At 39.1% G+C, this 19933-nt stretch overlaps 2 protein-coding genes across 4 annotated transcripts in view; one reads left to right on the forward strand and one right to left on the reverse strand.

The window, feature by feature from the left end:
- Positions 1-842: 842 nt before the first annotated feature.
- DUS4L (dihydrouridine synthase 4 like) lies at positions 843-17540 on the reverse strand. Of its 3 annotated transcripts, none has more exons than XM_080663918.1 (7): positions 17369-17540; positions 12534-12668; positions 7699-7820; positions 4322-4439; positions 3130-3252; positions 2203-2429; positions 843-1485 (listed from the first exon to the last, which is right to left on the reverse strand). In XM_080663918.1, the coding sequence occupies exons 2-7, from the start codon at positions 12617-12619 to the stop codon at positions 1238-1240; spliced, it is 924 nt and encodes a 307-aa protein (XP_080520044.1). In that variant the 5' UTR covers positions 12620-12668; positions 17369-17540; the 3' UTR covers positions 843-1237. The 3 variants fall into 3 exon arrangements, with proteins under 3 accessions (XP_080520044.1, XP_080520043.1, XP_080520045.1); XM_080663917.1 differs by having other exon boundaries at positions 17331-17536; XM_080663919.1 differs by lacking the exon at positions 17369-17540 and adding an exon at positions 14143-14204.
- Positions 17541-17554: 14 nt separating this feature from the next.
- COG5 (component of oligomeric golgi complex 5) overlaps positions 17555-19933 on the forward strand; it is a 233785-nt gene continuing 231406 nt past the window's right edge. Inside the window, exon 1 of the mRNA XM_080663906.1 lies at positions 17555-17728. Coding sequence (XP_080520032.1) covers positions 17635-17728 — 94 coding nt within the window. The 5' untranslated portion in view covers positions 17555-17634. The remainder of the gene's footprint in view (positions 17729-19933) is intronic.

Below are 19933 nucleotides of genomic sequence, written 5' to 3' on the forward strand. Positions count from 1 at the left end.
TTGCTCCCTTCATCTTTGTAACTGATCCCTGCAACCCCCCCCTCCCATCTAGCAACCATCAAAATGTTCTCTGTATATTTTGAGTCTAAGTTCTACTTGTTTGTTTTTAGATTCAATTGTTGATAGATATGTATTTATTGCCATTTTATTATTCATATATATATGAATGATATATATAGGGTGTCCCACACACTTTGAATAACTATAAAGCAGTGTATATTAAAATTCATTTCATTTTCAAAATTGAGCTATCAGTTGTTAAAGTGTGTATACATTTTTTGGGGGACATCCTGTATTTTTCCTTCTTCTTAAAGACACTTTAACATTTCATGTAATACTGGTTTGGTGGTGATAAAGTCCTTTTCTTAGCTTTTTCTTGTCTGAGAAGTTCTTTATCTGTCCTTTGAGTCTGAATAATAACTTTGCTGGGTAATCTTGGTTGTAGGTCCTTGCTTTACATTACTTTGAATATTTCTTGCCAATCTCTTCTGACCTGCAGTTTCCATTGAGACAACCTTATGGGAGCTCCCTTGCACGTAACTGCTTTTCTCTTGCTGCTTTTAAGATTATCTTTGTCTTTAACCTTTTGCATTTCAATTATGATGTGTCTTGGTGTGGGCCTCTTTGGGTTCATCTTGTTTGGGACTCTGTACTTCCTGGGCTTATATGTCTATTTCCTTCACCAGGTAAGGGAAGTTTTCTGCCATTATTTTTTCAAATAAGTTTTCAATTTCTTGCTCTCTCCTTTTTGGCGCCCCCATGATATAAATGTTGATATGCTTAAAGATGTCCCAGAGGATCCTTACACTATCCTCATTTTTGGGGGGTTCTTTTTTCTTTTTACTGTTATGATTGGGTGTCATTGAAAGAATTTCATGGAAACTTAAGTGTTAAATTATAGAAACAACATCTAATTAAATTCAGCCACATACTATTTAAAACAAATACCGAGGTGTGTAATGCATGAATTAGGAAGTAGCACTTTGATTTTTCAATTTGAACTTTTAATCTAAGCCCTGAATGCAATTCTATAAAGAATGTCTTGTTCCTTTTCATTTTACAGAGGTTGGCATTTGTTTTGTCATTTCTCTGCACTTTTTCTGATTAAAAACATACTTCATGTTAACTTACAGATACTATGTGAGTCATACTTTTAGTATTAAAATAAAAAAATTATTTAAAAATGTTAAAAACACAATTCCTTTAAAGTACATATAAAACAATTTAGGAAGTCCAATCAAATCCCATAATGGTCTGTAAGGTAATCTAAGACTGCTGATGTGCTTGACAAAGCATTAAATACTCTTTTTTCTTGCCTTGAAGTTATCTTTTCCATCATGTACATTAAATGTTGATGGAAACACATATAAGGAGTTCCAAGTTCAAGAGCAAGGTCAACCCAATCCCAGATACATTTCAGGGGGGTTTCCTCATATCCAGCAAACATGGCTGGGTTTGCTAAGAGTCCTCTTGCAACCATCACACCTACAAATTAAAGCATAGAACATTTATCCACATATTAAGAACTCATAGTTACAAGGTCACACTCAAACAAACTGAGAATATTAAAAAATAAAGTATATTACAAGGTTTCACAATACCAATATTAGTCTGTGTAATTCAATTATAATACATTTTTTTTATAGTTCTTTTTGTAAGTTTAAAGGTAGTTAGAGATATTTTTTATTTTATTAAAACTTCTACATTAAGCAATTAATCTTTAGGCTTTCTGTTAAGGGTAAATCCAAACTGTCATAAATTGGGCTTGCTTGAAGTTAAGTTTTATCTGCATTCTCCCACCTAGCAATAGGTATCACAGGCCTTGGTCTGCCAGTAATTTAAGGGGATAAGGAAACTGCATAGAAGTCTGGGGTTCTTTTGGTTCCTATGACTACTCTTGTGTTGGCTCACTCTCAATTCTAGTATAGGTGTTCTATTTTACTAATAGGCTATCTGTAAGATTCTTAACTAGTCTTTCATTGGATATGATGGTGGCAGTAAAAAGAATGAATTTACCTCAACTAATCTACTGTTTCTAAGTAGAAGAGTTAACATCATTTAAATAAGTTGCTTAGCTTAAACCAACACAAGAGGAAAATAGAGTTCCAATTTAAAGACAAATAATGAAAACATTAACATTATTCTCCTACCCCCACTTATTTTGCTAGTTAAAAGACAAAAATTCAAGTACTTATTTCTTACCATCTGTACCAGTAATATGGCACACATTTTCTGCTTCTTTTAAGCTTCTGATATCTCCATTAGCAATAACAGGTATAGACATATTTTCCTTAATTATTTTAATGGCTTCATAGTGAACTGGCTGATGTCTTTCTTCAACGGTTCTTCCATGGACTGTAATCCAGGAAACTCCCGTTGCTTCAGCCTTTCGACAAAGATCCACAGTTCTTGCAAGGTCATCATGGATCCTATAATTTCAAAGTTATAGCCATCTTTTTATAGCACACCAATCAATGCTAAAATTAATAACTAAATATAGTAATATTTCATATAAAACCTTATGTAGTTTTTCTACATCATATTATCACTATATGCCACTATCAGTAAGGTTTTTTTGCTCAGAGATCAGTTCCAATTTAAGATTTCAAATGTAGCTATTTCACTACTGGCAACAATAGGATGACAAGTTTTATCTTACCTAGTGCTCCTCCCCTTTGGCTTACGAAACTGAAAATGTCATCCAAATACTACACACGTGAATTGAAAGATGCTTTCTTAATATTTGCTTGTGTATGCCCATTTCCCAAGTGGGAGAATATAATACTCATTTATCTTGAAATATGTTTTTAACCTGTCACCAAAAAACTGATTCCTGGTTTATTTTCTTTTCATTGTGAAATTTTAGTGCAAACACCATTCCTATTTTCTACTCTAGGTACTCAGGAATGTATCTTAGCATTAATTAAGTAGTACATAGAAAAAGTTAAGGGTTTCTTTTTGAGGAAAGTTTTAAATACTGTATATATCCATTTACTAAATATCTTGTTTCAACATTTCTATACACCACCTATAGGTTAAGGACAGACAACCCTGTAGGCCCAAACAGAAGGAATATTCTTTTATTTCCTAGGTAAAGAACTATCTGTCAACAGATTAAAATATTTTTACCTTATTTTAATAGATACTGAAAATCTGGGATTTTCCACTTGATTTCTTACTTGTTTCACCATATCTTGAACAAGCTCTGGCTTATTTATTAAGCAAGCTCCATAACCGTCAGCCATTGCCCACCTTTATGAAGCAAACACAACAACAAATAAACTGTAGTTGAAAAAGAAGATACATTTCTAAAGGCACTATAAGTGCATCTACTATTTCTCTATCTAGCAATCTTGAATGGAATCAGATTTTTACAATTCATATACCCAACATTTCTAAGAGGACCAATTTAAGATTAGGAAAACAGGTTCCCAGATCAAAAAGTACTTAGAGGAAATGGTTTTCATTGGCAAGTCAGAAAATTAAATTACTATCCATCCAACCAAAACAGATTTAAGTACTTGTAATTAATTTCAATTATTTCAGATTTTTTAAATTCCAAATTTGATGTTTATTATACATAATAAGAGGTTTTATTAGTCTTAATAGTAAGAGATAAGTTTGGCTTATAGCATTCCAACACCACTAAATAGCTTATTTAACTCTCCTAATGAGTATACAAATATGTCTAATCTGATTTGGATTATACTGTATTTAAAACCTTGATTTTATTATTTGGACACATTTTGAATTATTGTCAGATAATCTAGTACAGTGTCAGAAACATAGGGATATTGTCAAATTAAGTACATCCTACAAATACACAAGTTATTTAGAATCAACCAAATAATTGTGGTATAGGGGAAAGAAAGGTAATTATAAGAAGGTATTCTTATAAAGGAAATTAATTAGGAGAAAATAAGTGGTGAGCTCCCAAATCATAGAATCATAGTTTCTAGAGCACGTATGTCTGACATGACAGTAAGAATACATTTTAGAATTTGCTATAAACATCAGTGTCTCATATAACTACTTATGGATGAGGTTCAAGGCAGATCCATACTTTAAAAAAATTTTAGTGGTGAGGTAAGATAAAACAGCTGTCAAGGGTCTATACATTGTTTCAGCCATCAGAAAATATCTCTGCATGTATGTTCCTAAATAATCTTTCCTTATTTTTAATTCTTAGTTAGAGACCAAGTGCTTTAACTCTATTTTCCTTACTTTTTAATTACTGGAAAACTAGAAAGATAGTTTACCATGTTCACATAGTTTTTTTCTAATCTTTTTGAAAATTCTTCCAACTTCTTTTGAGCTTTACCTCTGAGGACAACCACAGTTAATGTCTATTCCATTCGCAAAAGGACAGACTATACGAGCAGCATCAGATAAAAGTCTTGCATCATTAGCAGCAAACTGAACAATCAATGGGCAATCACCTGATAAAACGAATAGCTCAACATTAAAATTCACAAACACACACACACACACACACACACACGAGATACCAATATAAAATAACTATTTTTAGCCTAAGAAGTATCTGTTCAAACAAGAGGGCATTAAAATAATTTTAAACATTCTAAATAAAAAGCAATTCACATTTAGTTCAAATTCAAATGTAAGGTTTGATAAAATGAAAAGTACAACACTGTTGACAAACAGACCCCTTTCCAAAGTTGAGAATTAGTTATTGTATTCCAGAACAATTTTATGTGTACCTGTAAATTTTTAACCATTGTGAACATTCTATGTACATTGCTATAATGCTTTTATTTATTTTTTAACCTGATGTGTCTGGGAGCTGTACTCAGACTTATTTTCTTTTCAGTGGCATATTCCACTGTATATAGATGAACCACATAGTGTACTTCTAGATTGTTTTTCCTTTGTGGCTATTGCAAACAATGTGATGAGGATACTCTCACATGCTTTTGTTAGTACATTCAGAGGGTAAATTCCTAGGTGTGTAACTTTTGGAAAAGCATCTAACATTTGATAAACATTACAAAAATTTCTTTCAAAACAATTTACCAACTGTGGGGACCCTATTCAGATGCTCAAAGTCAATTAGAGTGTGGTGGGCCTATTCAGAGTACACCGGATGTTCAAGGCCATTCTGAGTGTGGGAATCTTGATCAAGTGTTCAAGGCTAAGATGCTATACACAGGTGCAAGAACAAGGCCACAGTAATCTGTATGTACACTGCACAAGCGTGCCCTTCTATAACTCAAAAGACTGAGGTCACTCTTTGGCAAGAAGCCTCTTTTGTCTAAGCAGCGTGCGGCTGCTCAGATAATGGCTGTAGGTACAGAGGCTGCTGCTGCTGTGTGGGAAAGATGTACTGTTACCTAGCTGGTGTGCAGCTACTGTATGGAATTTTGCTTTGAAGAACTGTTTTGTTTAGTGGCTCCTTGTTAGCAATGGCTACTTGGCCACTGGCTCCCACAATAAAGACTCTCATATATACCCACAACTTCTCATGGGTTCTCTGTCACTGAATACCTGGTGTTCAAGGGGGTCCAGTCCCTGGCAGAGGGGCTCAGACCCAACAGTTGGCATAGTGGAACAGGATGAAGGAACTGAGTTCCAACACCAACATAGATACATACCAATATGGATTAAATTCTTGTTTTCTTGTAACTTATCCTATGTTGTATATCCAATAGTGTGTATATTTTTCTTTCTGGGCTTTCCATATTCTTTGTACATTTTTATATGCACAATTTTTCTTTTAGTTATTCCTTTTTATTATTTACTTTTTAATAAAACAATGAAATTAGTTCTATCATAAATATAAAAATACTAGAGGCCTGGTGCATAAAAATTCATGCACTGGAGGTGGGGGTCCCTCAGCCCAGCCTGCCCCCTTTAACAGTCTGGGAGCCCTCAGGGGCAGGAGGCAACCCGGCGATCAGGGGAAGGTGACGCCCCATCACACCTCTGCTGCTGCCACTGCTGGCAGTGCAAGCCTTGGCTGGCCCTGGTTACCCTGAGCCTCTGGTGGCCCTGGGCAGCTGGGTAGCCACCATCTGAGGCTTGCCTGCAACTCGGGCCGGCCCTGGGTGGCTGGGGGACTGCAGGGACTGGGGGACTCTGGAGGCAGGCACGTGGGGCGGGCCTGGCCTTGCTGCATGCCTGACCCCCAGCGGGGCTGAGGGGACTGGGCGCCGCCATCTTTGAGGGTGGGGAAGTCAACTAGCATATTCCCTCCTTATTGGCTGTGGGCGCCACCATCTTTGACGGGGGGGCATATTCCCTCCTTATTGGCTGTGGGAACCACCATCTTTGTGACAGTGTGAGGGTCAATTAGCATATTCCCTCTTTATTAGATAGGATCATAAACATTTTCCCAATTTTAATTTGTTTTTTGAGTATATTTGTGCTATTTTCTTACATATAAAAGTTTAAATTTGAATACAGCCAAATATATCAGAACTTTCCTAGGTTTTAAAGGACAAATTTCTTTTTTCATCTTTGGTTTAGTGTTAAAACTCTGGATAGATGTATTTTAATTTTTCTAAAGACTTTTTGAGACTACCTGTGTGAGATTTGCTGGTTGTTTGCCAAAAATGCAGATTTCTGGGTATCACCCTAGTTCCACTAATTTACAGTATTATCCTGGGATCAGAAAATTTGCCTTTTCCTGAGGATGTAGGGTGCTTCCCCCTTTGTAACTCAAGAGAGTTATAGAATTTCAGTTTAACATTTATGGGTCTAATATATTTTCAACACTGTGCTAGAAAATGAGGATACGAATCAGTAAGAAATAGTTCCAGGTCTCAGGGAGCCCACAGTCCAGGAGGAAACACAGGCATTCGAAGAGGAAATTATAACACAGTAGGATTAAGTGCAACATTTAAAGACTGTGCTTCAAATAAATAATACGAGTGGAGGGTGATTAGGAAAGTACTTTAGCCACAAAATCCCAGAGCTAGATTAAGAAGCATAAACTGTTGTTTGCCAGAGAAATAGGGATATAAGGGATAAGCATGGCTGGGAAGGAGAATCTAGGTAGAGAAGTATGAGAGAATAGAGCATGGGCCTTAAAATAACTTAGCATTTGTGAGTAATAAAGTCAGTGGGCTCTGGAAAAAAACTAATAGAAGATAAAGCTGAGGATGTATTCAGAGGCTAGATCATGAAGAATGTTACATATTATTCACAGGTGCTAGAATTTTACTCCTTGGGCCAGTAGTTCTCAATCTTTAGCAAGCTTAGAATCATCCAGAAGGCTTTTTAAAACGGGTCTGGACTGCATACCCAGAGTTTCTGATTCAGTAGGCCTGGAGTGGAGGCTGTGAATGTTCATTTCTAATAAGTTTCCAGATGCAGCTTACCTTGCTGGTCTGGGGAATCACACTCTGAGAATCACTGCTTTAGGCAAAAAAGAGGTCTAAGAGAAGTGATCAAATTTACATTTTAGAAAGGTCACTTTGGGTTGTTTGGAGGATAGATTAGATTGGGACAAGAGTGGGGGCAGTGAGATAGGAATCTAATTTAATAGTCTAGGTGAGAGAACACGGGCCCTAAGGAAGGCTTAGTATTTTGTATACCATCCAGTTTGAAGACACTCAGTAAAAACATATTTTACAAAGACTTATTAAGAGACATTAAATACTAAAAGATTCAAAAATAAAATCTCTGAATTGGGATTTTTAAGCTTTACCAAGTCAACAAACTCTGAATTTCACATACCTTGGTTTGTGGTAAATTCACTGTCTCTGGCTTTTTCAGATCTGACAAAATCAGCAGCCACTATCATTGGTGTGTAGCACAGATCACAATTGTACTTTCTTACTAGTGTTCTAAAAGCTAACCTGTTAAGGGATAAAACTTTAATTAGGCGTTTAGAAATCACCCCAATCATATGTACATCCAAGTTTAATTTAGTTAACTATTAAATATTTATTAGAGGAAAGGTCTATGTATTGGAAGATGGAGATGTACTTTCCCCTGGACTTCCTGCTTAGTATAACTAAAAACCCTGGATTTTATATGTAAAAAAAAAAAAAAAAATTTCTCAAAGGTGGAGAGAAGAAAACAGACAAGCTATTGACCTCAGGACCTGAGGAATAACAATGGTGAGTTTCTTGGGTTTTCCTCAAATATCCCACCCTTGGAGCTGAAGAAGCTGGCAACTTGGAAATACCAACATGTGCAAACAAAAGAGCCTCAACGAAAGTCTGCTCTCCCTAGCCTAGCCAAACAGCCAGGAAAGGGTCAGCCTCGCAAGACAGAAAACTGGACATAATAGCAGCTCAACTCCAGCCAAATACCAAGAAGAGACAACTGTGGTTTCCCCTCCACAAAGGTTGAGTGGGGAGCCTAGGTTTCTACCTTCCCAAGGCTGTGACAAGGTTCTCCAACACCCCTCCAAGGTAGTATCAGAAAAGGCCAGGTAGGTAGCTGGGCCTTTAATCCTTGCTGGCAAGTAACAAGGTGCCTTCAGTGGTATCCGTGGAGACCTCATGGGGAGTATGGACTTCCACACCTACCCAGCAGTAGTGAGGCACCCTCCTCCCTCCCCACAGGGAGTAGTATCAGAGCATGCTTAGATCAGAACCAGGACTTTCATCACTACCCAGTAGGTACCAGGTCACCCACTCTATGCGGACCTGGAACTCTCCCCCCTGCTCAGCAGTAATGAGGAGCCCTTTGCCCTCAGAGTGTCAAAGGAGACTAAATGGGGAACGCGGACTTCTACCTCCACCTGACTGTAATGAGGTGGTGCCTCATCTTTGCCCTGCTGTAGTGATGTCAGAAAAACAACAGTTAAAACAGAAGGTTCAATACTCAGAATCAATATAATGTACCATATTAATAGGCCAATGGAAAAAAAATCATGATTATATTAATGCAGAGAAAACATTAGACAAAATAATACTCATTCATGATAAAAAGCACTCTCAGAAAAACAGGAAAAGAGGGGATCTTTCTTAACTTGATAAAGAGCACCCACAAAAAGTCCTACAGCTAACATTATACTAACAGGTAAAAGATAGATTACTTTCCCCCTAGATTAAGAACAAGGCAAAGATGTCTGCTTTCATCTTATTCAAAGATGTCTGCTTTCATTCTTATTTAACAGTGCTGGAACTTCTAGTCACTGTAATAAGGCATGATCAAAGGCGTATAATAGAAAGGAAGAAAGAAAACTGTCCCTATTTGCAGATGACATAATTGTTTACATAGATAATCACAAAGAATTTATCAAAAAACCCTCCTAGAACAAAAAGTGAGTTCAAATTGCAGGATATAAGATTAACATACAAAATCAATTTTATATCTTTATACAAGCAATTAACACATGAACACCAAAATTAAAAGTATAATACTATTTACAATCACTCAAAAGGAGAGAAATAATTGGGTATAGACACATATAGAACTTACATGCTGAAAACTACACAAAAGTGATGAAAGAAATCAAGTACGATCTAAATAAATCTTGACAAACTGTGTTCATGAGTTGGGTGATTTAGCACAATAAGGAACTTGATTCTCTCCAAGTTGATATGAATATTTGATGTAATTCTTGTGAAAATTCAGCAAGATATTTTGTATATACAGACAACATCATCATAAAATTTACTTAGGACAGCAAATGACCTAGAATAGCTAAAACAATTTTGAAAAATAAAAATAAAGTAGAAGATTCAGTCTACCTGATTTCAAGATTTAATATATATCGCTAGCTATAGTATGGTATTGGTGGAGGAATACACACATAGGTTAATGGAACAGAATAAAGAATCCAGATAAAGAGCCATACAAATACTCCCAACAAATTTTTGACAAAATGTAAAAGTAATTCAATAGTGGAAAAATAGCCTTTTCAATAAATGGTGCTGAAGTAATTAGACATCCACAGTAAAAAAAAAAAAAAGAAAAAAAAAGAACCTCAACCTAAGCCTCACAGTTACAAAAAAATAACTCAAAATTGATTGTGGACTTAAGTGTAAAACATAAAGCTAGAAGACTTGTACAGAAAAAAAAAAATAGGAGAAAATCTGTAGAATCCAGAGCTACACAAAGATTTCTTACACTTCACACCAAAAGCACAATTTACAAAAGAAAAAAACTGATAAATTAGACTCTGCAAAAGACAGTTCATTAAGAGGATGAAAAGATAAGCTGTATACTGGAGAAGATATTTGCAAACCATAAATCTGATGAGTAGTACCTAGAATACATAGAGAACTCTCAAAACTCAATAGTAAACAAAAACACAACAACAAAAGGACAAACAACCTGATTCAAAAATGGGCAAAGGACTTGAATAAACATTTCTCCAGAGAAGATACACAAATAGGTAAAAGCACATGAAAAGAAGCTCAACATTGCTAGAGAAATACAAATCAAAACCACAGTGGATACCACTTCATATCCATTAGGATGGCTATAATAACAAACAAATAAAAGCCCTGGCTAGTGTGGCTCAGTTGGTTGGGTGTTGTCCCTTGCACCAGGAGATTGATGGTTCAATTTTGGGTCAAGGGCACATGCCTTGGTTGGGGGTTTGATCCATGGCAGGGGTCGTGCAGGAGGCAGTGATCCATGGTGCACTCTCACATCGATGTTTCTCTCTTGTGCATGGCAGATGAGAATGTAAAATGGCATAGTTGCTATGAAAAACAATATGGAGTTTTCTCAAAAAACTAAAAATGGAATTATCATATGATCCTGCAATTCTACTTCTGGGCATATGCCCAAAATAAATGAAAGCAGGGTCTCAAAGAGATATTTACACATCCAGGTTGATAGCAGCATTATTCCCAATAGCCAAAAGATGGAAGCAATCAAGTGGTCATCAATTAATAAATGAATAAACAAAATGTGGTATATATGTACAATGAAATATCAGTCAGCCTTAAAAAGGAAATTCTGATATACTAGAGGCCTGGTGCATTAATTCATGCACCAGTGGGGTCCTTCGGCCTGGCCTGCAGGATCGAGCCGAAACCGGCTCTCTGACATCCCTCGAGGGGTCCTGGATTGCGAGAGGGTGCAGGCCAGGCTGAAGGACCCCATCGGTGCACACCGGGGCTGGGGAGGGATGCGGGAGGTTGGCCAGCTGGGAAGGGACCGCGGGAGAGCTCCAGTGGGTGTCCGGCCTGTCTCGCTCAGTCCCCAATCTTGCTCAGTCCCCATCGGCCGGACCCCAGCAGCAAGCTAACCTACTGGTCGGAGCGTCTGCCCCCTGGTGGTCAGTGCACGTCATAGCGATTGGGCAACCGGTTAACTGTCTGCCCCCTGGTGGTCAGTGCATGTTATAGCGAGCAGTTGAGTGGCCTTAGCATATCATTAGCATATTACTCTTTGATTGGTTGAACGGACTACTGGACACTCAGTATATTAGGCTTTTATTATATAGGATGCTACAACATGCATGAACCTTGATATTATGCTAAGTGAAATAAGCTAGTCTCAAAAAGACAAATATGGTACAATTCCACTTATATGAAATATATAGACTAGTCAAATTCATAAAGGGAGAAAGAATGGTGGTTGCCAGAAGCTGGGGGAAACAGGGAATGTGGCATTTATTGTTTAATGGGTATAGAATTTCAGTTTTGTAAGATGAAAAGAGACTGATGTACAACAATGTGAATTTACTTATTCTGAACTGAACCATACACTTAAAAATGTTTAAAATGGTAAATTTTAAGTTTGTATTTTGTCACAATTGGAAAATTAAAGACAACAACTCAGTAATAAAAAAGTAAACAATCCAATTAGAATATTAGCCAAAGACATAGAGAAACATTTCTTCAATAATATACAAATGGCAAGTAAGCACATGAAAAGATGTTCAATGTCATCAGCCACACAGGAAATGGAAATCAAAATCACAATGAGATATCACTGCAAACCTATGAGAAAGGCTAAAATAATAAAACAGTGACATTATGAAAAGTTGGTGAAGAGGAGGAGGAGGAGGAACCAGATTCCTCATACATTGTTGGTGGGAGCATAAAACAATATAGCCACTCTAGAAAAGTTTGACAGTTTCTTAAAGAAATTAAACATATAACTACCACATCTATTGTTCTAGATAAATAAAAACTTATGTTCACACAAAAACCTGTGCAGAAATGCTTATATTTACTTAATATCCATTATATTGTTATAGGTAGGAGTTATAAGCACTATTGTTTTAAAAAAATGTTTTTACTGAGAGAGGAAGGGAGAGAGAAACATGGATAAGAGGGAGAAACATTGACTGCCTCCTGCATGCCTCCTACTGGGGTTAAGCCCGAAACCTGGGCATGTGCCCTGACTGGAATCAAACCAGCAACCTCTTGGTGCATGGGAGGGCGCTCAACCAACTGAGCAACGCCAGCCAGTAGGAACTTGGAGAGGTTAACTGTTTACTCAGGGCCACACACATACTAGGCAAGTGGTAACACCAGGACTCAAGCCTTGATCATGATCCAAAAGCTAAGTGTTGGAAGATGCCATGTGGTGAACTGGTCTTACTTTTAAAAAGTCAGAGCATAAAAAGGAAATCACCATTTAACAATACTTACTTTGAATATCGAACCATTGGGGCAGAGACTTTTACCAGCTGCCCAGAATGAAACAGTTCTATTGGATCTTTTTTCTTTCTTGACATATTGCGGTTTGTATGCAGTCATTCTTCACGAACACATTTTGTTTCAAATCTGAAAAAAAACAAAAACACACACAACAGAAAACCACAATCAGTTTACATAGAGAAGAGGTATTTTCATTAGATGAATTCCTATCATTCTAACAATTTCAATTGCCAAGAACACACATTTTTCATCAGGCCAGTGGGCTTTGAAGTCTTTTTAGCTTCTTTTCATAGTATCAAATAGGATATTACAAAATTCTGCCTCTATTTATAAGTCACTGATAGTTTTAGCACTTTGGGAAATTATGATACTTATGTTCTGTACAGATTATGCTTGTTCATGTCAAACACTAACAGTTTCAAATTCTATACTTAACTCATTATAGTAACATTTTCTGTCCAAATTAATAAATAATCAAGATGTTGAAAATTACAAAATCTTTTTTATGGTATATCAGGTTATAACTTTTCATGTTCTTTTTAATTTTTGGCAATGATAAATCAGGAAATTTGATTGAAATAATTCTATTTATCACTGGTGTGACTGGCACTTTTAAAGTTAAATGGCATTAATTGAACGACTTTAAGTAGTAGTTAGCATTTCAAAAGATAGACTGGTATGTTTACTATTTATTCTTGTTCTCAAATTCTATTCTTTGTACCTGAATCAGAAGGCAAAAGACCCCACCAACTTTTATTATTTTAAAAACTTAAATGTGCTATTATCTAGTGAAAATTTCAATTATATAAATATACTAGAGTCCCGATGCACAAAGATTCATGCAAGAATGGGCCTTCCTTCCCCTGGCTGCCAGCACTGCCTTCACTCCGGCCAGAGCCGCCTTTTCAATCTGGTCCAGAGCCGCCTTTCCACCTTCCCATGCTGCCCAGAGGCCTGGAGCAGCTGGGGCAGTGGGGAACGTCTGCATCGTTGCCATGGCTATGACTCAAGCATCCTGCCCCACCCCCAGCCGATTGGTGCCTGCATATGCAAATTAACCCACCATCTTTGTTGGGTTAATTTGCATACTCACTCCTGATTGGCTGGTGGGCGTCGCAAAGGTACGGTCACCTTGCATCTTACTCTTTTATTAGTGTAGATAACTGCATAGTAAATCACTTTTATACTCAAAGAGGAACAAATGATTAAATTCAGCAATTCATAGTATTTTACAGTTGCTTCTAGAAGCCCGATGCACAAAGATTCGTGCTAGAATGGGCTTTCCTTTCCCTGGCTGCTGGCACCACCTTTCCACTCCAGCCTAGCCCCTTTCCCCTCAGGCCCCGGAACCCCCTCTTTCCGCTCCGGCCCTGCCTTCCCACACTGCCCAGAGGCCCTGAGAGACCGGAGGTGGGGCAGAACGCCTGCATCGTCTCCATGGTGAGGACGCAAGCGTCCTGCCCCCGTCACTCGGCACCTGCATATGCAAATTAACTGCCATCTTTGTTGGGTTAATTTGCATACCACTCCTGATTGGCTGGTGGCATAGCGGAGGCACGGTCAATTTACATATTTGTCTATTATTAGGTAAGATACTTACAATTCTATAATTTCATACCGTTAGCTGCTTTTCATATTTCAATATTTGCCTTTAGGAAGTTTGAAACAGATATGGACCAACTTTAGGAAGGTTGACTTGCTCAACATGCAATTTTTTATTTGGCTAATCCTGAAAGTACTGATATAACCTAAATATAAACCAACTATTTCAATTTCTTTAGGTAGTATGTACAGTTGGAATATGAAAAACTAGTTTTACGAATCACTGTTCAATTAGCCTGACTTAAAAATTCAAAGTTATTAGCATCTTATGTTTTTTTTAATAGAAATTCATTAGTATGATGTAAGCCACCTATATGAAGTATAAGCAACAAAACAGTAGTTCTTTTCACGAGTTAAACCTGTTTCTTCTCTCGCATTTCATATCTTAATTATGCCATCACCATCCACCCCTACTCACTCAAGTCAGAAACCTAGGGTTCCCTCTACTTCTCCATCTCTCCTAAGTGTGTCAACGAAGTGGTACCTTTAATTAAATATTGAGCACATCTTCATTGTCCCAGTTTCTGTACATACTCATAATCCCCCATCCTGACAGCCTTTTCTGAATCCAAAATAGAGTTGATCTTATTTTCCGACTACACCCATTCCTCTGTTATGTTATCATGTGCAATTTGCAATTACTTTTCTAGAGTATAACACATATCAGTCTCTTCATGAGTTTTTGAAGGCATGGACATGTACTTACTCATTCAACAAATATTAAGTTGAATGTTGGAAAGAGATGAAAATACATTTCCTATATCCTTAAAAACTAATATATTAGACATACACAATAGCTCCTAAACACACACGTGTGCGCACACACACAATTTAGCCACTGTGGAAATAACTGTCTAGAGAAGTGAGGGGAGTCAACAATGGAGGAAGGAAAGCTTCAGATGACGCTACATGGGAAATGGGGGAGTGTCTAGCTACAAACAACAGTATAAAACCAGATGCTTGAAAATGCTTGATGTTTTCAGTGAACCATTAGTAATTTAGTGTTGTCTGAGTTCTAACTGAACTGAAGAGTGAGAGGGCCTAGACTGGCATGGGCCTTATATACCAGTTAAGATTCTTTTAGAGTTTATAATGCAGGGCAGTGATTTCAACCTTTTTCATCTCATGGCACACATACTCCAATTACTAAAATTCTGCAGCACCCCAAAAATATATATATTTTGCCGATCTGACAAAAAAATAGGTATAATTTTTAAAGTTGACTTTTGTGACTTAAAATATATATTTTTAATTTATTGATTTTAGAGAGAGGGAAGGTGAGAAATATCAATTTGTTCTGCTTATTTATGAATTTACTAGAGGCATGAATTGGTGCACAGGTGGGGTCCGGCCAGCCTGCCCCGATCAGGCTGGGCTGGCCGGGGGGAGGGGCTGCGGGCCATTTGCCGGCCCCGCCCCCTGGTCGATCTCCCGGTTGAACTCCCAGTCAAGGGGACAATTTGCATATTAGCCTTTTATTATATAGGATTGGTTGATCCTTATATGTGCCCTGACCAGGAATCAAACTCACAACCTTGGCATATTGGGATGATGCTGCAACCGACTGAGCTACCAGGCCAGAGCAGGTATAATTGTGCTTCACTCACACCAGACGGCTATTGTTGTAATGGCTGCTGTTATCTTTTTATATGACAATCTTGGAGAAGAGGTCAGTGCCTCTGACTAAATTGCATGTTTTTAAAATTCTTGCAGCACAGCTCTCTGGCCAGTGTAGCTATACTGAAAAGCTGTTGGTTCAATTCCCAGTCAAGGCACATACCTGGATTGTGGGTACCATCCAATGTAAAGGCCAAGCAAAGAAAAACAAATTTCGTATTTCAAAGATAACCTTATTAACATTAAAGATAGTATTTCAGATAATGAAACCTGAGTCTGAGCACACTGCCCTTGACAATTCATTTGACCTCTATTCAAAACCATTAAGCCTATCATGATTGAGATCAAACAAATATTAGGAAACTCCTGAGACAGAGAAAGCAAGCCCTGGCGGGGGGGGGGGGGGGGGGGGGGGGGGGGCGTATTTGGCTAGTCCCATGCTCCTAGTTAGTTCACTGGTTCTATTCAGGTCAGGGCACAGGCCTGTGTTTTGGGTTCCATCCTCAGGAGGCAGCTGATCCATGTTTCTCTCCCTTCCTCTCTCTAATATCAATAAAAACAGTTTAAAAAAAAAAAAGAGAAGACACAATTCGGTGTACTATGAGACTTGCTCACCTGAGCTGTTTAAGTATTAAATGCATTTAGATTTATAAAGTACTTAGAAAAGCGTTTAGCACAGAGTAATTACTATTATTGCAACTTCTTGAAATACTCTTAGAACTAAGAGAACCACCTAACTCTGAATTAGGGGGAAAATAGCTCCCTGTGTGTATATAAAGTTGTATTACATTTTCTTTATATAAAGAAATGTTTAAATTAACCTTCTTACATACATGATTGATCTGTTAATTTATCAGCATTTATCTTGGGAGAAATCTAGGTGAATGACTAATGCAAATGTAGCAGCGGAGATGACGAGAACTTGATTAAAAAAATATTTTTATTGATTTCAGAGAGGAAGGGAGAGGGAGAGAGAGATAGAAGCATCAATAATGAGAGAGAACAACCCATTGACTGCCACCCGCACGCCCCCCACTGGGGATCTAGCCCGCAACCCGGGCATGTGCCCCTAACCAGAATCGAACCCGGGACTCTTCAGTCCGCAGGCCAACACTCCATCCACTGAGCCGAACTGGCCAGGGCAAGAGAACTAACTTGATTTTACAGATTTTTACTTGAGATACGGAAAGCCCATCCGTTTGTAATATGAACAAGTTTGGCATCACTCAAAGCACGTGGCTGACACTGAGAAGAAGTAGAAAAGCAGGTCCTGATCTCATGGGAGAGAGGACAGAGACCGAGTCCACTCGTTCTTTCCTGGTTCAGTCTTCCTTCCTCACTGACTCTCGGCTCTCCCTAATTCTCACTATCCACCCCCGGCAGCTTTCCCTCCCAGGCTTTTCCCGTCTGCCTTTAGCTCAGGATTGAGAATCCGGGCATGGGACAGAGAAAGCTGGGTAACTACTAACTCCTGCCAGCTGTGCCTGGGGAATGCAAGCAGAGCTCCCACAAATCCCCGCTCTCCTCTCCTGCCTCCAAGGGGCCCTCGTACTGAGGTTAAATACTTGCTTTAGCGATAAGCGCTGCGGCCACGTTCCGGCGCGCACCTTCTTCTCTGCGGCCCGGGAACTACACCAGCCCTCGCGGGCGGCAGGCGACGGACGGCGCTTTCCGCCGGGCCCCCGGTTCCAGCCTCCTGGCTGCGCTGGGACCCGCAGGCTCCCGGACAGGACCCGTCCAACTGCAACCGATGAAGCCTATTCACCCGGCGGATCGGGAGCCGTGGGCGGGGCGGAGCGGGTGTCGCCGGGAGATTGCATCACCAGCAGGGCTGGCAGGCCCCGCTGACGTCATCACGGCGGGACCTGACAACATGGAAGGTGAGGACGGCGGCGGAGCTGGGGCTGGACACGGAGCTCTGGGCTCTCGGGCGGCTGCAGCGACAGTCCGGGAGCTTCTGCAGGACGGTAAGGAGACCGGATGGGTCGGGTCGTGGGGCTGAGGGACTGTCCTGCTCCGCACCGGGCCCCGTGGTGGACTTAACCCGTAGCTCTGCAGAAAGTTTTCCGGTCTCGACGTGACCACTCCCCTCCGCCCGGCCCCCTGGCGTCCGGGTGCTGGCCTTGCCAACTCGCTTCCTGGGACACCTGGTTTCTGGTTGCTCCTCATTTCAATTCTACCCTCCCCGGGCCTGGGGCTTCCCTGAAGTCCTGGGACCCAGCAACCGGTGACTCGCGTTGGCAGCCACTGGCCGGTGCCACAGTTCTTGACCCAAGGGTGAAGCGTTTCATCCCATGAAAAGTGTAAGACCAGAGCAGATGACAGACGCTTAATGAAAGAGGGACTTACTTTTAAGTACAGTGGGGAACGGGACGTCTCCTCTGTTTAATTCTTGGACTGCACAGATGGCATCTCCTGCAGGTTCGTTTGTTTCTTTAAAGGCGTTTATACACAACCATGGGAGAGGGTTTGGAGCATTCGTTCAGGCTGGGATTAACTATATTAATTGAATACTGTATAATAGTCAGGCTTATTGACAGTTTTGGATAGAAATTGCTAGATATTAGAAGATAAGCTAAACAATACATTTGAGAAGCACGTTAAATTGTATTACTTCAGCTAACATGCCCCAAATCTCTTATTCTTCAGAATAAAGTTCAAATTTCTAAGGCCCTCCTAATCTGTTCATTTTCTTCCTGAATTGTCACATTCGACCATGTATTAAAATAATTTTATAATTTAATCTTTTCTACTTCATTGTAAAACCACTATTTATATTCCACAGTGTTTGTTAATAACATCACCTTGCATATAGTAGGTGCAGAATACTTTTTTTTTTTATTGAACATCACAGCAAGAATCATATGCAAACATTTGGAGACCATAGTACTGTGTTTCCCCGAAAATAAGACAGTGTCTTACATTAATTTTTGCCCCCAAAGACACGCTAGGTCTTATTTTCAGGGGATGTCTTATTTTTCCATGAAGAAGAATACGGTACACATTTATTGTTAAATGAAAATAAAGGAAATTTATTACCTGTATACGGTCCGGTAGTACGGTAGTTGTCAACACAAACCAGACAAACTGTGAATCCTACAGTATCAAGAATTTACTCATTTATTCAATGACAATCATGTCATCATCTTCTGGAACATCATCATAACAATCCAATTCCTGAATTTCCTGGTGAATTTCTTGTGACTCCATTTCTTTCAGAAACAGTGGACCAAATCTCTCATGTTTAGCAATAGCACTGTCTTTAAATGAGTACTTCTTGTCAAGGTAGCCTGCTCGCAGTGCATTTGCAATGCAACTGTCAGTGATTTTCTCCCATGAATTCTTCACCCAAGTCACAACTTCTTGCAGTTTAGGTTTCACAAAGTTTCCACGCTGATTTCTCTCCATTCTATTTTCAGTGTAGTCATTAATTTCCATGCGCAAATTGTCTTTGAATGGCTTGTTTATTGCAATATCAAGAGTCTGGAGATAGGCCGTCGTTCCTGCGGGAATCATTATCTGATCTATTTTTCTTTCGTGAAGAAATGTCTTCATGTCTTTATCGTGGTGTGTGCTGGCTGCATCCCAGACTAGCAGACCTCTTTGGCTCCCTCGCATAACAAGCGGCAGCATTAAATCGACCCACTTCCTTATAACTGCTTGTGTGGCCCAGGCTTTTTCAGTTTCAAGAATAAAAACGCCCAAAACACGTTCAATCTTTTCCTTCTTGCCCTTAGAAATGATTAAAGGCGGGATTTTAGTGCCATCCAGACGAATTGCCAAAATACAGGAAACACGTGCACTTTCGTAAGCAGTGGAGGGAATGTACGCTAAGGAGGCACCCCGCTGTTCAATTGTTGTTTGAGATGATTGGCCCATAAACACTGCAGTTTCATCCATAGCAATCATGTTGGAAAGATTGTATTTAGAGAAGTCAGCATCATCAATAAAGGACTTGAATGCAAGTGCTCGCTTAATAACTTGAGTATCTTCCAACCTAAACAATGTTGTAGATCTTCTTAAAGACAGTTCACTTTGCTGAAGGAAATTATCCAGCCAGTGTTGTGATGCTTTGAAGTCTTCGGGGGCTATGTCAAACTGTGGTGCCATTGCAAGGGCAAATTCTTGAATCTGAGCCCTATTCACAACCAAAGCCTTTGCTCTCCTGTCAA

This window comes from Plecotus auritus (assembly GCF_963455305.1).
Source record: "Plecotus auritus genome assembly, chromosome: 4".
NCBI lineage: Eukaryota > Metazoa > Chordata > Mammalia > Chiroptera > Vespertilionidae > Plecotus > Plecotus auritus.

Coding starts and splice junctions, on each gene's coding strand:
- DUS4L (XM_080663918.1), bottom strand. CDS start 12,619: ATGTCAAGAAAGAAAAAAGATCCAATAGAACTGTTTCATTCTGGGCAG. Junction 7,821..12,533: donor CCAATGGTTCGATATTCAAA/GTAAGTATTGTT, acceptor ATCCCTTAACAG/GTTAGCTTTTAGAACACTAG. Junction 3,253..4,321: donor AACTGTGGTTGTCCTCAGAG/GTAAAGCTCAAA, acceptor TGCTTCATAAAG/GTGGGCAATGGCTGACGGTT.